The 16005-nt window shown below is 40.8% G+C and overlaps 1 protein-coding gene across 2 annotated transcripts; it reads left to right on the top strand.

Annotated features, from left to right (window-relative positions):
• The first annotated feature begins 244 nt into the window (after positions 1-244).
• On the top strand, positions 245-11844 carry LOC115159788 (synaptobrevin homolog YKT6). Of its 2 annotated transcripts, XM_029709842.1 has the most exons (9): positions 245-484; positions 967-1111; positions 1628-1710; positions 1866-1966; positions 3189-3293; positions 3492-3557; positions 11219-11320; positions 11423-11478; positions 11535-11844. In XM_029709842.1, the coding sequence occupies exons 2-8, from the start codon at positions 1008-1010 to the stop codon at positions 11456-11458; spliced, it is 597 nt and encodes a 198-aa protein (XP_029565702.1). In that variant the 5' UTR covers positions 245-484; positions 967-1007; the 3' UTR covers positions 11459-11478; positions 11535-11844. The 2 variants fall into 2 exon arrangements, with proteins under 2 accessions (XP_029565702.1, XP_029565701.1); XM_029709841.1 differs by having other exon boundaries at positions 11423-11844.
• The last annotated feature ends 4161 nt before the right edge of the window (positions 11845-16005 follow it).

Here is a 16005-nt window from a genome sequence, read left to right as displayed (position 1 = left end):
ACTAAATATTCATTTTGATTACATATTACCCTAAATATTGCGGTACAAATAATAGTGTTCTTAACGAAGTCAATAATAACAGTATATTTCTTTAAGTTAAGTTATTGGAAGGATGATTTTGAACAGCTGCTAGTGAGTAATAGTGAAAGGGGTAGGTACCTTTCTCCCGCTCAACGTGTGGAATTCTGTAAACCGGGATATCTCTGAGGATGGACGTATTTCCGCTAATGACGTAGTCAACATCCTGTGTAGTTGGAAAAGAAGAGGAGTTTTTTTGCTATCAGTATCTTTCGGTTATAGTTAATACCAACATCGCTTAACTAGACAAGCTAGTGAAACTATATTCAAAATAAATGTGTATTTATTTTAAACTTGTTAAAATTGTACTGTAAGCTAACGTTAATTATTTAACGTTAAGCTAGCCTACTCATACTATAGCCGGTAATTTCTGGTGGATCAAGTTTGTGTCGAGGGAGAGAACAAGGTAAAACTACTTTATCTTACTAGCTAGCTATGTTTCAAGTCTGTCACAGTCTTTAAGCGGTTAAACTGTCATTAGCAGCAACCTGTTGATTTGCTGACATTTTGGAAGTTGATTTGATATTGACAGTTGTGCCCTGTAGCTTTCAGATGCTAGCTAGTTCGCTAACATTATCTAGTTGCTAATGTTAACTGCTAGTTACAGATAACGTTGTTTGGTTATTGTACTACAGCAAAAACAGTGCCTAATACTGCTACCAGTATGTCCAATAACTTAATTCAGATCATGTTGTATAGTTAATCACCATGTCAGTAGCAAGTTTGAATAACTAACAAGTTACACACTGTGTGTGTGTGTGTGTGTGTGTGTGTGTGTGTGTGAGTGTGAGAGAGTGTGAGATAATGTCACACATCAGTGTGGATAATTAGCATGACAGCAGCGGTGTGTAGCTGAAAGTGACACAGGACTTGATCTCATCGTTACAGGCTGCCTGCATTAGAAGACAGAGGTTTATCACACCACCACCATGAAGCTTTTCAGTTTGAGTGTGCTGTATAAAGGGACCACCAAGTCTAACCTACTGAAAGCTGCCTACGACCTGTCATCCTTCAGCTTCTTCCAGAAGTCCAGGTGGGATTGGCTCTTTGTCTATCTATCTATGGGCCAGTTTCCCTGGACACAGATTAAGCCTAGTCCTGGACTAAAAAATACTTTAAATTAAGAATTTCCATTAAACCTCTAGGAATGTGATTAGTCAGTGTTTGGGAAACCAGCCCTATGGTTTATGACAGGGGGGGCAGGCTTATCCTCCTTTTGTGGAGTAGCTATCCTAAACTCTCTTGGGCCTTTGTTCCATCCCCAGTAATATAAATACACACATTGATTAGCTGAATCAGGAAGTGTGTTCCTGTAGGGCTGGCGCTATTAGTAATGCACGCCCACTAGCTCTCTTGGAGAAGGGTTGGCCACACCTTGTTTCAATTATGACATGTCACCTGTTTCTTTTAAAAATGAGTGATGTCACGTACCTACTTATCTCTGTCTGATCTGCAATGTTGCCCAGGTTTTCCCATTGCTACATGAGTATTAAGTATAGATAGTATCTTTTCAGACTTGCTTCATTATTTGTGTGTGGTTGTCTCTCAGTGTTCAGGAGTTCATGACATTCACCAGTGACCTCATAGTTCAACGCTCGCCTATAGGGAGCCGAGCCTCTGTCAAAGAACAAGGTTAGTGTGAGGACGACATACACACCTAGGCAGCTCTCTCTCTTACACATACACACCACACACAATACCACCCACATTCACTAACTCCACATTCACTAACTCCACGTTAGCCCCCATAGGTGTCTCAGAGACTGACTGTGTGTGTGTTCCCTCAGAGTACCTGTGTCACGTGTATGTGAGGAACGACTCCCTGGGTGCGGTGGTGATTGCTGACGGAGAGTATCCCTCTAGAGTGTGCTTCACCCTACTGGATAAGGTAGGAGAGTATCCCTCTAGAGTGTGCTTCACCCTACTGGATAAGGTAGGAGAGTATCCCTCTAGAGTGTGCTTCACCCTACTGGATAAGGTAGGAGAGTATCCCTCTAGAGTGTGCTTCACCCTACTGGATAAGGTAGGAGAGTATCCCTCTAGAGCAGGGGTCTCCAGATGTTTCTAGCATGAGAGCTACTTTTAAAAGAATGTCACAAGCTACTCCATATTTTATAGTTTTTTAGCTTTCAAATATGCACATGTTTCTATTCTCCTCTACCCCAAAACTCTTCCCCGGGTCCTTAGTGTACAATATATGTTTTATATCAATATACCTTGTAAAACAATGGGACTAAGGGGTCCCATAAAATGTATATTATGTATTTTCAAGAATTCAGTTTTCCTCTTGGGGGTTTTCTCCAGTTTTGTACTCTCAATATTATAATTATTCATACAGAAACAATCTAAATGGATGTTCTGAGGCCTTGTCAATGCTTAAATCGCATTAGAAGACCAATTTTGAGGTCAGAAAAACAAGAGTGTAATTCCCCTTTAATAGCGCATTTAGAAAGAGGGGAATGTGTCTAGTGATGTTTCTGATTGAATTACTGCTGCAGCTTGTCATGGCAGAATATGCAAAACAACGGTCACCAAATTGATACAAATAATCTTGTCAACTAAGCCTACTTTATAGTTAACATTTAATTCGAGAAGGTTTTTGTGGAAAGTCTTTCTGTCTACCCACAAGACCGTTATCATTACTAGCATCGCTAACTGGCTACATAAGGAGTGATTGACAAACGCGCGCACCAAACAGACAGACCGGGGCAATACTGCTGAAAATTAATTGCCAGATATTGTGTTAAGTTTGACCATATTGACCTATTCATGTGATCTGCCTTACATTCAGACCCACTTACTGAGTGGAGTAGGAGAACTAGATGAGTTTCTGCATTTCCTATGTTAGGGCCATTAGTCATGGATTGTTAGTTGTAAAATATTACTGCCTCTGAGGATTTACCATCTGTCTTTTTGAAATTCAATTTAGAAACTCAGAGGTTTGATTGATGCATGTATCCTGCTTCGGATGAGTACTCAGTCCTGACGTCTCTCTCCTCCCCTCTCCTTCTCTCTCCTCCCCTCTCCTCCTCTCTCCTCCCCTCCTTCTCTCTACACCTCCTTACCCTCCTTCTCTCCCCTCCCTCCTTCTCTCCTCCCCTCTCTTTCAGGTGCTGGAGGAATTTTCCAGACAGGTGAGCAGTATAGACTGGCCCTCTGGTTCTCCTGACACTGTCCACTATACTGCCCTGGACAGCTACCTCGCCAAGTACCAGGTAACACACACACTTCCTCTCACAGGTTAATCACAATTGATTTATTTACATTTTGATTTGCATTAGAATTCATCAATATGTTGCACACGATTGAACTGATCAGGAAGTGAGTTCCATAGATGGACTTCTTATAACAACAAGTTTTGCAATGTTGGGTTTTGTTTATGCGTTAACTAAACCTTGTTTATTTGCCTGTAGAATCCTCGGGAGGCGGACGCAATGAGTAAAGTACAAGCTGAGTTGGACGAAACCAAAATAATTCTGGTGAGTTGAGTTCTCGTGTGTGTGTGTGTGTTTGTGTGTGTGTGTGTGATAACATAATGTAACATTAATTGAAATTAAAGTGTAAGAACATTTTCTGAAACAAACATGAAGTGTTCTGGAATAAGGAGCCTTTCTCCAGACAGAACAGCTGTGATGACAGAGTTGAGTGACTGAAATGTGTCATGATTCTACAATAAATGTCCATGGAGTCTTTTTGAAATGTGCTCGTATATCTACATCCAAAGGTAGTATCCAAAGAGATATCCAAAAGCACTTTGATGTAAGAACTCCGCACACAGCACTGTCAATGTTTCAGTCTTCGTCAAAGCAACTCTTTGCCAACAGCAATGCTTTTCAATGTTTACCAAATGCATTGATTCATTCATGATATCTTATTTGAACAAGAGCAGTAACATGAGGGCCATGTCCTCCTACCTGACCCAATAACTGGGATAAAGGTTATGACACATCCAGATAGAAATATATTGAATAGAACATACATGCTAATCTATTATCTAGAATAAGAAATCCTGTCAGCTCTAAATATGACATTTCTATTTGCACTGTTGTTGGTGCACATAGAATTGTGTTGCACCCTTCTAAATGTGACTCAGATGTCAGTTGGAATCTACTGGTTGGAACATATTTTACTCCAAGGGAACTGTCTTGACTTCTTCTTTCTTATGAAGAGTACTTTTGTGATTTTTAAGTAAATAATTCTCGAGCATCTGCTACAGGTGTTGCACCAGTAAGGTTTCTCTGCTGGTGCTGTTTTAAGTTTGCTGCGTTGCTACTACATTTTTCAGACGTTTCTCCCCTGTGTGAGAAATATGCCTTCTCAGTTGCCTTCTCAGATTTGACTCCTGGTTGAAACATATCCCACAATCTTTGCGTGTTTGCTGTTTCTCTCATGTGTGAATCCTCATATGTCTGTTCAGCTGTGTCTTAGAGATGAAGCATTTTACATATTTTTATGTTGATATGATTTCTTCCGAGTGTGAGTAATCATATGAGCGTTCAGGTGTTCCTCACGGTAGAAGCATTTCCCACATTCTTGACATTTTATATGAATCAAATGAAATGTTATTTGTCACGTGCGCCGAATACGACAGGTGTAGGACCTTACAGTGAAATGCTTACTTAAGACCTTAACCAATAATGCAGTTTTAAGAAACACCTAAAAAAAAGTTACAGATAAGAATAACAAATAATTAAAGAGCAGCAGTAAATAACAGTAGCGAGGCTATATACAGGGGGGTACCGATACAGAGTCAATGTGCGGGTGCACCGGTATTGAGGTAATATGTACATGTAGGTAGAGTTATTCAACTATTAATGAATAATAACAGAGAGTGGGGGGGCAATGCAAATAGTCTGGGTAGCCATTTGATTAGCTGTTCAGGGGTCTTATGGCTTGGGGGTAGAAGCTGTTTAGAAGCCTCTTGGACCTAGACTTGGCACTCTGGTACCGCTTGCCGTGAGAACAGTGTATGACTAGGGTGGCTGGAGTCTTTGACAATTTTTAGGGCCTTCCTCTGATTCTCTCTGCTGCTCCTGCTGTCTCAAACTCTGAAAGCCAACTGACATTTACTCCTCAGGTGCTGACCTGTTGCATCCTCTATAACCACTGTGATTATTATTATTTGACCCTGCTGGTCATCTTTGAACGTTTGAACAATGATCTGGCTTTAATGGCCATGTATTCTTATATTCTCCACCGGGCAAAGCCAGAAAAGAACTGGCCACACCTCAGATCTTCCTCTCTAGGTTTCTTCCTAGGTTCCTGCCTTTCTAGGGTGTTTTTCCTAGCCACCGTGCTTCAACATCTGAATTGCTTGCCCTTTTGGGTTTTATGCTGCGTTTCTGTATCAGCACTTTGTGACATCTGCTGATGTAAAAAGGGCTTTCTAAATAAATGTGATTTGATTGATATGCTTGATCAGAGCAGAATTATTTTTTGATGCATTTGCCACATTCTTTACACTGACATGGTTTCTCCCCGGTGAGACATCTGATATGGATAGTCAGACCTGACTTTTGGATGAAACATTTCCCACAATCCTTGCACTCATAGGGTTTATCTCCTGTGTGAATCATCATATTTATTTATTTGTATTTTTATTTCACCTTTATTTAACCAGGTAGGCAAGTTGAGAACAAGTTCTCATTTACAATTGCGACCTGGCCAAGATAAAGCAAAGCAGTTTGACACGTACAACAACACAGAGTTACACATGGAGTAAAACAAACATACAGTCAATAATATAGTAGAAAAATAAGTCTATATATGAGGTGAGATAAGGGAGGTAAAGGCAAAAAAGGCCATGGTGGCGAAGTAAATACAATATAGCAAGTAAAACTCTGGACTGGTAGATTTGTAGTGGAAGAAAGTGCAAAGTAGAAATAGAAATAATGGGGTGCAAAGGAGCTAAATAAATAAATACAGTAGGGGAAGTGGTAGTTGTTTGGGCTAAATTATAGATGGGCTATGTACAGGTGCAGTAATCTGTGAGCTGCTCTGACAGCTGGTGAGGGAGATTTGTGTTTCCAGTTTTAGAGATTTTTGTAGTTCGTTCCAATCATTGGCAGCAGAGAATGCTGGAGCGCGTGCTACAGGTGGGTGCTGCTATGGTGACCAGCGAGCTGAGATGAAGGGGGAACTTTACCTAGCAGGGTCTTGTAGATGACCTGGAACCAGTGGGTTTGGCGTCGAGTATGAAGCGAGGGCCAGCCAACGAGAGTGCACAGGTCGCATTGGTGGGTAGTATATGGGGCTTTGGTGACAAAACGGATGGCACTGTGATAGACTGCATCCATTTTATTGAGTAGGGTATTGGAGGCTATTTTGTAAATGACATTGCCGAAGTCGAGGATCGGTAGGATGGTCAGTTTTACGAGGGTATGTTTGGCAGCATGAGTGAAAGATGCTTTGTTGCGAAATAGGAAGCCAATTCTAGATTTAACTTTGGATTGGAGATGTTTGATGTGAGTCTGGAAGGAGAGTTTACAGTCTAACCAGACACCTAGGTATTTGTAGTTGTCCACATATTCTAAGTCAGAACCATCCAGAGTAGTGATGCTGGATGGGTGGGCAGGTGCAGGCAGCGATTGGTTGAAGAGCATGCATTTAGTTTTACTTGTATTTAAGAGCAGTTGGAGGCCACGGAAGGAGAGTTTTATGGTATTGAAGCTCGTCTGGAGGGTAGTTAACAGTGTCCAAAGAAGGGCCAGAAGTATACAGAATGGTGGCATCTGCGTAGAGGTGGATCAGAGACTCACCAGCAGCAAGAGCGACATCATTGATGTATACAGAGAAGAGAGTCAGCCCGAGAATTGAACCTTGTGGCACCCCCATAGAGACTGCCAGAGGCCCGGACAACAGGCCCTCCGATTTGACACACTGAACTCTATATGTTAAAACTTACCATATGCGTCCCAGTCCAAATACCGTAATTTCCGGACTATTGAGCGCACCTGAATATAAGCCGCACACACTGAATTAAAAAAAAAATATTATTTTGAACATAAATAAGCCGCACATGTCTATAAGCCGCAGGTGCCTACCGGTACTTTGAAACAAATGAACTTTACACAGGCTTTAACGAAACACGGCTTGTAACAAAAATAAATGGGCTTTAACGAAACATGGCTTGTAACAAAAATAAATAAACTTTAACGAAACACGGCTTGTAACAAAAATAAATGGGCTTTAACGAAAAATAAAAAATTAGAAGTAAGCTTTAGTTGTCTTTTTGCCCTGAGTCAATTCCTCACGCTGCTGTTTCCAACGTCTTATCATCGACTCATTAAGACCAAGCTCCCGTGCAGCAGCTCTATTTCCTTTTCCAACAGCCAGATCAATCGCCTTCAACTTGAAAGCTGCATCATATGCATTTCTCCGTGTCTTTGCCATGATGAGGGTGACAAAATGACTACCGTAATCAGAATGATGGGAAGTTTGAGAGCGCTCAATTTAATCTAAACGGTAAACAAAAAAGTTGTTTGACCTTAACCCGTTCGGCAATTTCATTGGTCTAATGAAAGCTTCATGCCGCCAAAAAACTGAGCACTTCACAGAATGTGTTTTTTTGGGAGAAAAAAATTTGAAAGCGGGAAAAATCCATATATTAGCTGCGTCATTGTTTAAGCCGCGAGGTTCAAAGCATGGGAAAAAAGTTGCGGCTTATAGTCCGGAAATTACGGTTGCTTGCACCTAATAATATGACGTTTTTTCTTTTTTCTTCTTGAGGCTAGTCGAAGTCTACACCCCTTCGGTGATTGGTCAACAGTAGGGATTCTTCAATTACGTGTTTTTTGTCATTTAACGGAGACGGCTATTTATTCTTTTCATTTGAGAAATGCTGCACCAAACATCTTAGTAAATTGTCAAATCGCGTAATTAAGACCTCTGCAGAAGTTCAAAATATATTACAGATTTCTTGATTGATCTTAGATTAATTCAGACTATTTTTAGGAAGTGAATATTGGCTATTTGTTGCTACAATGTCTCAAACTGTAATATTGTCGCAAATTTTTCAACAATAGGTCTTTTAAAGGGAGTATGCGAGGTACAGATGTTCGCTTCGCCTAGCCGAGTTGTGCTAGGAGCAAACCAAACCTAATGTGGACGCCTTTAGTCAGTATGTCCTTACGGTCAGTATGTCCTTACGGTATAAATATTTGTCACATTCTTGGCACCTACACTAAGTATACCAAACACTAGTAACATTGTCCTAATATTGAGTTGCACCCCCCTTTTGCCCTCAGAAAAGCCTCAATTTGTCAGGGAATGGACTCTACAAGGTGTCATAAGTGTTCCACAGGGATGCTGGCCCATGTTGACTCCAATGCTTCCCACAGTTGTGTCAAGTTGGCTGGATGTCGTTTAGGTGGTGGACCATTCTTGATACACACATGAAACTGTTGAGTGTGAAAAACCCAGCAGCATTGCAGTTCTTGACACAAACCAGTGCGCCTGGCACCAGCTACCATACCCTGTTCAAAGGCACTTACATATTTTGTGTTGCCCGTTCACCCTTTGAATGGCACACATACAAAATCCATGTTTCAGTTGTTGCAAATCCTCCTTTAACCGGATTCCTCCCCTTCTTCATCTACACTGATTTGAAGTGGATTTAACAGGTTACCTCAATAAGTCTATGTCATGGAAAGAGCAGCTTTCCTTAATATTTTGTATACTCTGTGTATATGGTTTCAACCCTTAGTGAATCATCACATGCCTGGTCAGATCTGACTTGGATGAAACAATTCCCACAATCTTAGCAATTATATGGCTTCTCCTTTGTGTGAATCATCATATGTCTGACCAGATGTGTCTTAAAGATGAAGCACTTTACACATTATTTGCATTGACATTATTTCTTCCCCATATGTCTTTTCAGTTTACAATCAGGAGAGAAACATTTGCCATTAACATGACAGAAATGTTTAATTTCAGCTTTAGTGTGAGTTTCCAGGTGATCTATCAAACCCGCTGTGGACTCTAGGTCTTTCCCGCGCACACCACAGATATGTTAATTATGCTTTATGTGTTTGGTTCGCACATGAAAAGTTAAATGAAGCAGTGAAGTAAAATAATTTTTAGACGCCTTGCAACAATGCATGTCTTTTAACTAGGAGATTTCAAACAGGACAACTTTTGGTTTACCCTGCCTGGCAGAAGTCCTCCACTCGATCCCATTAACACTTTCAGTGTCTTTGTTCTGCAGTTCAGCGTAGTTTGGATTTACTGCAGAGAGGGGCTGAGAGTCACTGCTTGGTTATCTTCAAAAATATAAAACAATTCTTCCACTTTGACATTACAGAGTATTTTGTGTAGATTGTTGACAAAATATTATAACAATGAAATCTAGTTCAACCCCACTGTAACACAATACAATGTTAAGAAATCCAAGTGGTCTGAATACTTTTGCAAAGCACTGTAATTATAAGGTGGATAGAAGGAGTATGTAAACATTGTTAAAGTGACCAGTGATCCATGTCTCTATGTACACTACCGGTGAAACGTTTTAGAACACCTACTCTTTCAAGGTTTTTTCTTTATTTTTACTATTTTCTACATTGTAGAGTAATAGTGAAGATATAGATGTCCTGGAGGGCAGGCAGTGTGCCTCCGGTGATGCATTGGGATGACCGCACCCTCTCTGGAGAGCCATGCAGTTGCGGGTTGTGCAGTTGCTGTACCAGGCGGTGATGCAGCCAGACAGAATGCTCTCGACGGTGCATCTGGTGAAGTTAATGAGGGTCTTGGGGGCAATGCTGACTTTCTTCAGCCTCCTAAGGTTGAAGAGGCGCTGTTGCGACTTCTTCACCACAGAGTCCATTTCAGGTCCTTGGTGATGTGCACACCAAGGAGTTTGAAGCTTTTGACCCTCTACTGCAGCCCCATCTATGTGGAAGGGGGCGTGCTCTCTGATAGTCCACAATCAGATCGTTAGTTTTGTTGACGTTGAAGGAGAGGTTATTTTCCCGGAACCATTCCGCCCGGGCCTGTAGGTTGTCTCGTCGTCGTCGTTGGTTATTAGGCCTACCACTGTTGTGTCATCAGTAAACTTGATGATCGCGTTGGAGTCATGCATATCCGGCAATAGGTGTCAGTCAATTGGTAATATTCATTTTTGTCTTCTTCTAATGTATCTTTAGGGGAAAGTAATCTAAAAGTAACCAGATTACATTACTGAGTTTGGATTACCCAGTTTTGCAATTGTAATTTAACTTCAACGCATTACATTTAGAAAGTAATCTACCAAACCCTGTAAATATATCATCTGATTTATGTGATATCTAGCTAGTTGATACAAACCTGCTCTGTGACTCTGGTTTGAAAACCAAATCCAGTAGCCTCTGTAGATATCTGTTCTCCTCTTTGGAATGGGACATTTCTCTGCTAACGTTTTTTCCACGGCCTGGGATATCTCAGCCACTGTTAGTCGTTCAGTAAGATACACATTCAACAGCTGTAGTTTGGATATTTTGAGTTCAAAGTGTTGAGCGGTTCGTATTACCACACAATCCTGTATTATCCACCCCATTCCTGTTTCCGATTGTGGCACACCGCTTTTTTGTCTTCAATTTAGGCGGAGGTTTCAACCTAAAACATCACGTCAACCAAAACTACGGTAATTTGGCCCCAAAAATATTTTTTTACACCTTTATTTAACTAGGCAAGTCAGTTAGGAACAAATTCTTATTTACAATGACGGCCTAGGAACAGTGGGTTAACTGCCTTGTTCAGGAGCAGAACAACAGATTTTTACCTTGTCAGCTCGGGGATTCTATCTAGCAACCTTTCGGTTACTGGTCAAACGCTCTAACCACTAGGCTACCTGCCGCCCCACAAGCTAATAAGCTACGATGCAGTCTTGCTACAAAACCGACTGTTAACACTGTACTTGCTAAGTCTAGGGGTTCTAGGCTTGCCTAATGGTTCTGTAACCTGAATGAATGTATGAAGAAAAAAAACATGCCCAAACAAAAGATTCATGGCACCAAGAAAAAACAGCAGCCTCACAGCTCTGCAAGCTGAGTTTTCCACTTCTACCCACCATTTTCATGTCAATAACAAGAAGTTGTTTACCCGTGGTGTAGTTTGTCAATCTATCCCTTTTTAAATGAGTCTTCCACCTCATCTCCTCTCTCAGCACAACACTATGGAAAGTCTGTTGGACAGAGGAGAGAAGCTGGATGATCTAGTCCAGAAGTCAGAACACCTGGGGAACCAGTCTAAAGCCTTCTACAAGACGGTGAGAAACTTATTGGAACACACACACACACAATAATTCATGAGAGGACATACAGTATTAGATTGCTAGTGTAATCATACTGTGTGTGTGTGTTCTCCCCAGGCGCGGAAGCAGAACTCTTGCTGTGAGGTCATGTGATGTTGCTGGACCCCTCTTGATCTCCTCACCCCCGGATGTGCCATCACTATCAGCCTTCATATTATACTTCTTACTCTGCGTGTGTGTGAGCGTACTGGCGAAATGGTTGTGTGGTGAAGTGTATCAGGTGATAGTTGTTGGAGCCTTTTTGCAGTTGATTAGGCCTAAGGGCTGTTTTCTGAATATGGTGAGTGAATTCTATACATTCCTAGTTGTGAAAATGTACATGAATTGTTTGTGTGTGTGTGTGTGAGAACTGAACATTGTGCATCAAAGGTGTGTGATTGTGTGTTCTCTGTATTGTGAGTGTGTGTGTGTGTGTGTGTGTGTGTGTGTGTGTGTACAGTAAAGCAGGGGTTATTAAACCTTTTCAGCCTGTGAACCAATGGGGAAAGTCAATGTTTTCTTGGGACCCAAGCTCATGAAATCATGCCCCCTTTTGGGGGTCCTAAGAAAACATTTTAGTGGCGGAGAAAATGGCGGAGAAAAAAATGGCCGTTTTTAAAGCAAGTTTTCTGCAATTCTACACATTTTGCCATGGGGCAGAGCATTTTTCTTTCTGCAGTTTTACAGCTAGTTTCCTGCAATTCTACCCATTTTGATATGGCTTATATCATGTTAATATGGTATCTGAGTGAGAGTAATTACCAAAATCAATGTGCTCCTGTGCAGTGTTGGAAAAAGTACCCAATTATCATAATTGATTACAAGTAAAGGTACGTTAATAGAAAAGTGAAAGTCACCCAGTAAAATACTACTAGAGTAAAAGTATTTGTTTTAAATATACTTAAGTATCAAATGTGATTGATACTTAAGTATATTTTAGCAATTACAAAAATTAAAGTATAAATCATTTCAAATTCCTTATATTAAGCAAACCAGATGGCACGATTTTGTTTTTTAATTTATGGATAGCCAGGGACACACTCCAACACTCAGACGTAATTTACAAACAAAGCATTTGTGTTTAGTGAGTCATACCAGATCAGAGGCAGTAGAGATGACCAGGGATGTTCTCTTGATAAGTGTGTGAATTGGACCATTTTCCTGTCCTGCTAACCATTTGAAATGTAAGTACTTTTGGGTGTCAGGGAAAATCTATGGAGTAAAAAGTACATTCTTGTCTTTAGGAATGTAGTGAAGTAAAAGTCTTTAAAAAAACAAAAACTTTTTTAAATATTTTTTTTTAAAGTACAGATACAAAAAAACCTGCTTTAAAGTATTTTTACTTAAGTACTTTACACCACTGCCCTGGGCACGTGGCCTGTTGGTATGTTGCCATGATTACTACAAGTTTAGGTAGCTAGCTAGACTGAGTTACCAATCTAAAAACTGTTAGCTGACATGGCTAATTTGAGTGACTGACATAACGAGAGAACTGGTGATGCACAACCACATTTCTAAATAGCACCTTGTGTATTCTACTATTCTAACGAAGTTGAGACCCTGACTGAGTTCCTAAAAAAAAAAATAGAAATGCATTTATTAACATCTACATTTGCCACATTTATTCTATTACAGACACCTTAATGCAAACTTTTAAATTATATTATGTGAGCTAAACCTACAAATAAAATATATAAAAACATTTACATTTGAGAATACTAATGTTACTGTCCCCACTACAAAATGTTACATTACAGCCTTATTCTAAAATTGATTAAATTCATTTTCCTCATCTACACACAATACCCCATAATGACAAAGCATAAAGAGTTTTTTATTAATGTTTGCATATTTATAAAAATGTTTACTTAAATGTCACATTTACATAAGTATTCAGACCCTTTCTAGTACTTTGTTGAAGCACCTTTGGCAGTGATTTACAGCCTCAAGTCTTCTAAAAGATGCTCCAGAGATGCTAAATTGGGTTCAAGTCTGGGCTCTGGCTGGGCCACACAAGGACATTCAGAGACTTGTCCCGAAGCCACTCCTGCGTTGTCTTGGCTGTGTGCTTATGGTCATTGTCCTGTTGGAAGGTGAACCTTCGCCCCAGTTTAAGGTCCTGAGCGCTCCAGAGCGCTCTTCATCAAGGATCTCTCTGTACTTTCCTCCGTTCATCTTTCACTCAATCCTGACTAGTCTCCCAGTCCATGCCTCTGAAAAACACAGCATGATGCTGCCACCACCATGCTTCACCGTAGGAATGGTGCCAGGTTTCTCAAGACGTGATGCTTGGCATTCAGGCCAAAGCGTTCAATCTTGTTTCTCATGGTCTGAGAGTCCTTTAGGTGCCTTTTGGCAAACTCCAAGCGGGTTGTCATGTGCCTTTTACTGAATGGCTTCCGTCTGGCCACTCTACCATAAAGCCCTGATTGGTGGAGTGCTGCAGAGATGGTTGTCCTTCTGGAAGGTTCTCCCATCTCCACAGAGGAACTCTGGAGCTCTGTCAGTGACCATCGGGTTCTTGGTCACCTCCCTGACCAAGGCCATTCTTCCCTGATTGCTCAGTTTGGCTGGGCAGCCATCTCTAGGACGAGTCTTGGTTGTTCCAAACATCTTCCATGTAAGAATGATGGAGGCCACTGTGTTCTTGGGGACCTTTAATGCTGCAGAAATGTTTTGGTACCCTTCCCCAGATCTGTGCCTCGACACAATCTGAGCTCTACGGACAATTCCTTCAACCTCATGTCTTGGTTTTTGCTCTGACACGCACTGTCAAATGTGGGACCTTTATATAGTGTGGTGGAATTATTGAAATCAAAAGGAGAGACTTTTGGATTTCCTCAAAATAATCCAACTTTATTATTTAATTACTGCAGTAATGGAGCTGGTCGGTAATCACCCCTGGAGGTGATCACTGAGAACTCAATGAGATGGTTTGAGCCACAGCATTTTTATAGCAAAGTCCATCCTCCTTCAGTCTATATGACAAACAACAGATGTATGGAAAGGGTCACAAGGTTAAGATTTGTATGAAAGATACTTATAATTCACAGCAGACAGTATCTGCTGTAAAAACAGTTCTCCTTGTGTAGAGACCAGGGTCTGACCCCCAACTCCATACTGGAGCCATTTCCCCCTGGTACCCCAGTACAGAAACATTAACTCATGCTCTGGAATGCGGTATCACCCAAAGACATCGTAAATCTCCTGTCAGTGTTATCTCCCAGAGGCCCACTTTCAGTTCACACAGATACAATAGAGTTATAAGAACCCTTTATTCTGTTGCATAAAACAACCATTTGATGCAATAAAAGTATTATAACATAATCTTGTAATTTCCACCATAATAGACAGGTGTGTGCCTTTCCTAATCATGTCCAATCAATTTAATTTACCACAGAATGACTCCAATCAAGTTGTAGAAACATCTCAAGGGTGATCAATGGAAACAGGATGCTCCTGAGCTGAATTTAGTCTCATAGGAAAGGGTCGGAAAACTTATGTAAATAATGTATTTCTGTTTTGTATTTTTAATACATTTGCAAATATTTCTGAAACTGTTTTCGCTTTGTCATTATGGGGTGTTGTGCGTAGATTGACGAACATTTTTCATTTAATCCATTTTAGAATAAGGCTGTAATGTAACAAAATGTTGAAAGTCAAGGGGTCTGAATACTTTCCTAATGCACCTGTAGCATCAGCAATCCAAAGTGGGTCTCAACCCATACTTTAAGAAATGCTGCAGTAATGCATTCGGTAACATGCTGCCAGATATGAGTCTTTCATTCTCTGCCGAGAGATTCCAAAACCCAGCAGGCCTTGCAACGTGCCTTCTCTCTCCAGCCCGGCCTGGGAACCGACTCTCTACCCTTCTCCTTGTTCACTCCACATCTGAAATGAGTCCAAGCCACCAGACAAATTCTGGTAAATGGTCTGAGATGCTGCTGACATTTTTCATCCAACAGAGATGATGGACATACGGTTATTTTGAGTCCCTTGGACTATAAGGAACTCCCTCCAGCCCAAGTATACCAATGCATCAGTGTGTACACTCCAGGAAGAAGGGAATCCGACCACAGCCTCACTGTATGTGCCAAATGTTCTAAACTAAACCTTCATGCCGGTTCATCTTATATTATTGTAGCCATTATTTGACAATTGTTTATTTACTTGAGTAAAAACCCTCACACCTGCATCCATTCTGTTTATTCAGGTTAAGATGCCTACCTACCATAGGTAGGTAGGCATGCCTTTTTGACTACAATATCCTCTTCTGTTTTATCATTCAAACTTCTCTTACCGCTCTTAAATGTAACCATGTGTACATTGTATTAAATGTGAAACAAGATATGGGCTTGCAATCATAATCAATAAAATTATTTGAACCATATCAAGATTTGTGGTGGTTATATGAATCTGAATTCCACTTGCCTTCTACGTTGTGTCCATAATTTATTCTAACATCCAAAGCATGTCCCCAAAGAACCTTTATTTATCTTTTTGTACTTTTACCCCTTTTCCTCACCAATTTTTTGTGATATCCGATTGGTAGTTACGGTCTTGTCCCATCGCTGCAACTCCCCTACAGACTCGGGTGAGGCCAAGGTCGGGAGCTATGCGTCCTCCACACTGCTTCTTGACACACTGCTCGCTTAACCCAG

The sequence above is a fragment of the Salmo trutta genome, chromosome 23, assembly GCF_901001165.1.
Source record: "Salmo trutta chromosome 23, fSalTru1.1, whole genome shotgun sequence".
In the NCBI taxonomy this organism is placed as follows: Eukaryota; Metazoa; Chordata; class Actinopteri; order Salmoniformes; family Salmonidae; genus Salmo; species Salmo trutta.
This window is presented reverse-complemented; position numbering and strand designations above follow the sequence as displayed.

What these genes read in the sequence shown, in the direction of transcription:
- LOC115159788 (XM_029709842.1), top strand. Translation starts at nt 1,008, where the DNA reads ATGAAGCTTTTCAGTTTGAGTGTGCTGTATAAAGGGACCACCAAGTCT. An exon ending in AGCTTCTTCCAGAAGTCCAG is followed by an intron (nt 1,112 to 1,627) that starts GTGGGATTGGCT and finishes GTTGTCTCTCAG; the next exon opens with TGTTCAGGAGTTCATGACAT. An exon ending in AGCCTCTGTCAAAGAACAAG is followed by an intron (nt 1,711 to 1,865) that starts GTTAGTGTGAGG and finishes GTGTTCCCTCAG; the next exon opens with AGTACCTGTGTCACGTGTAT.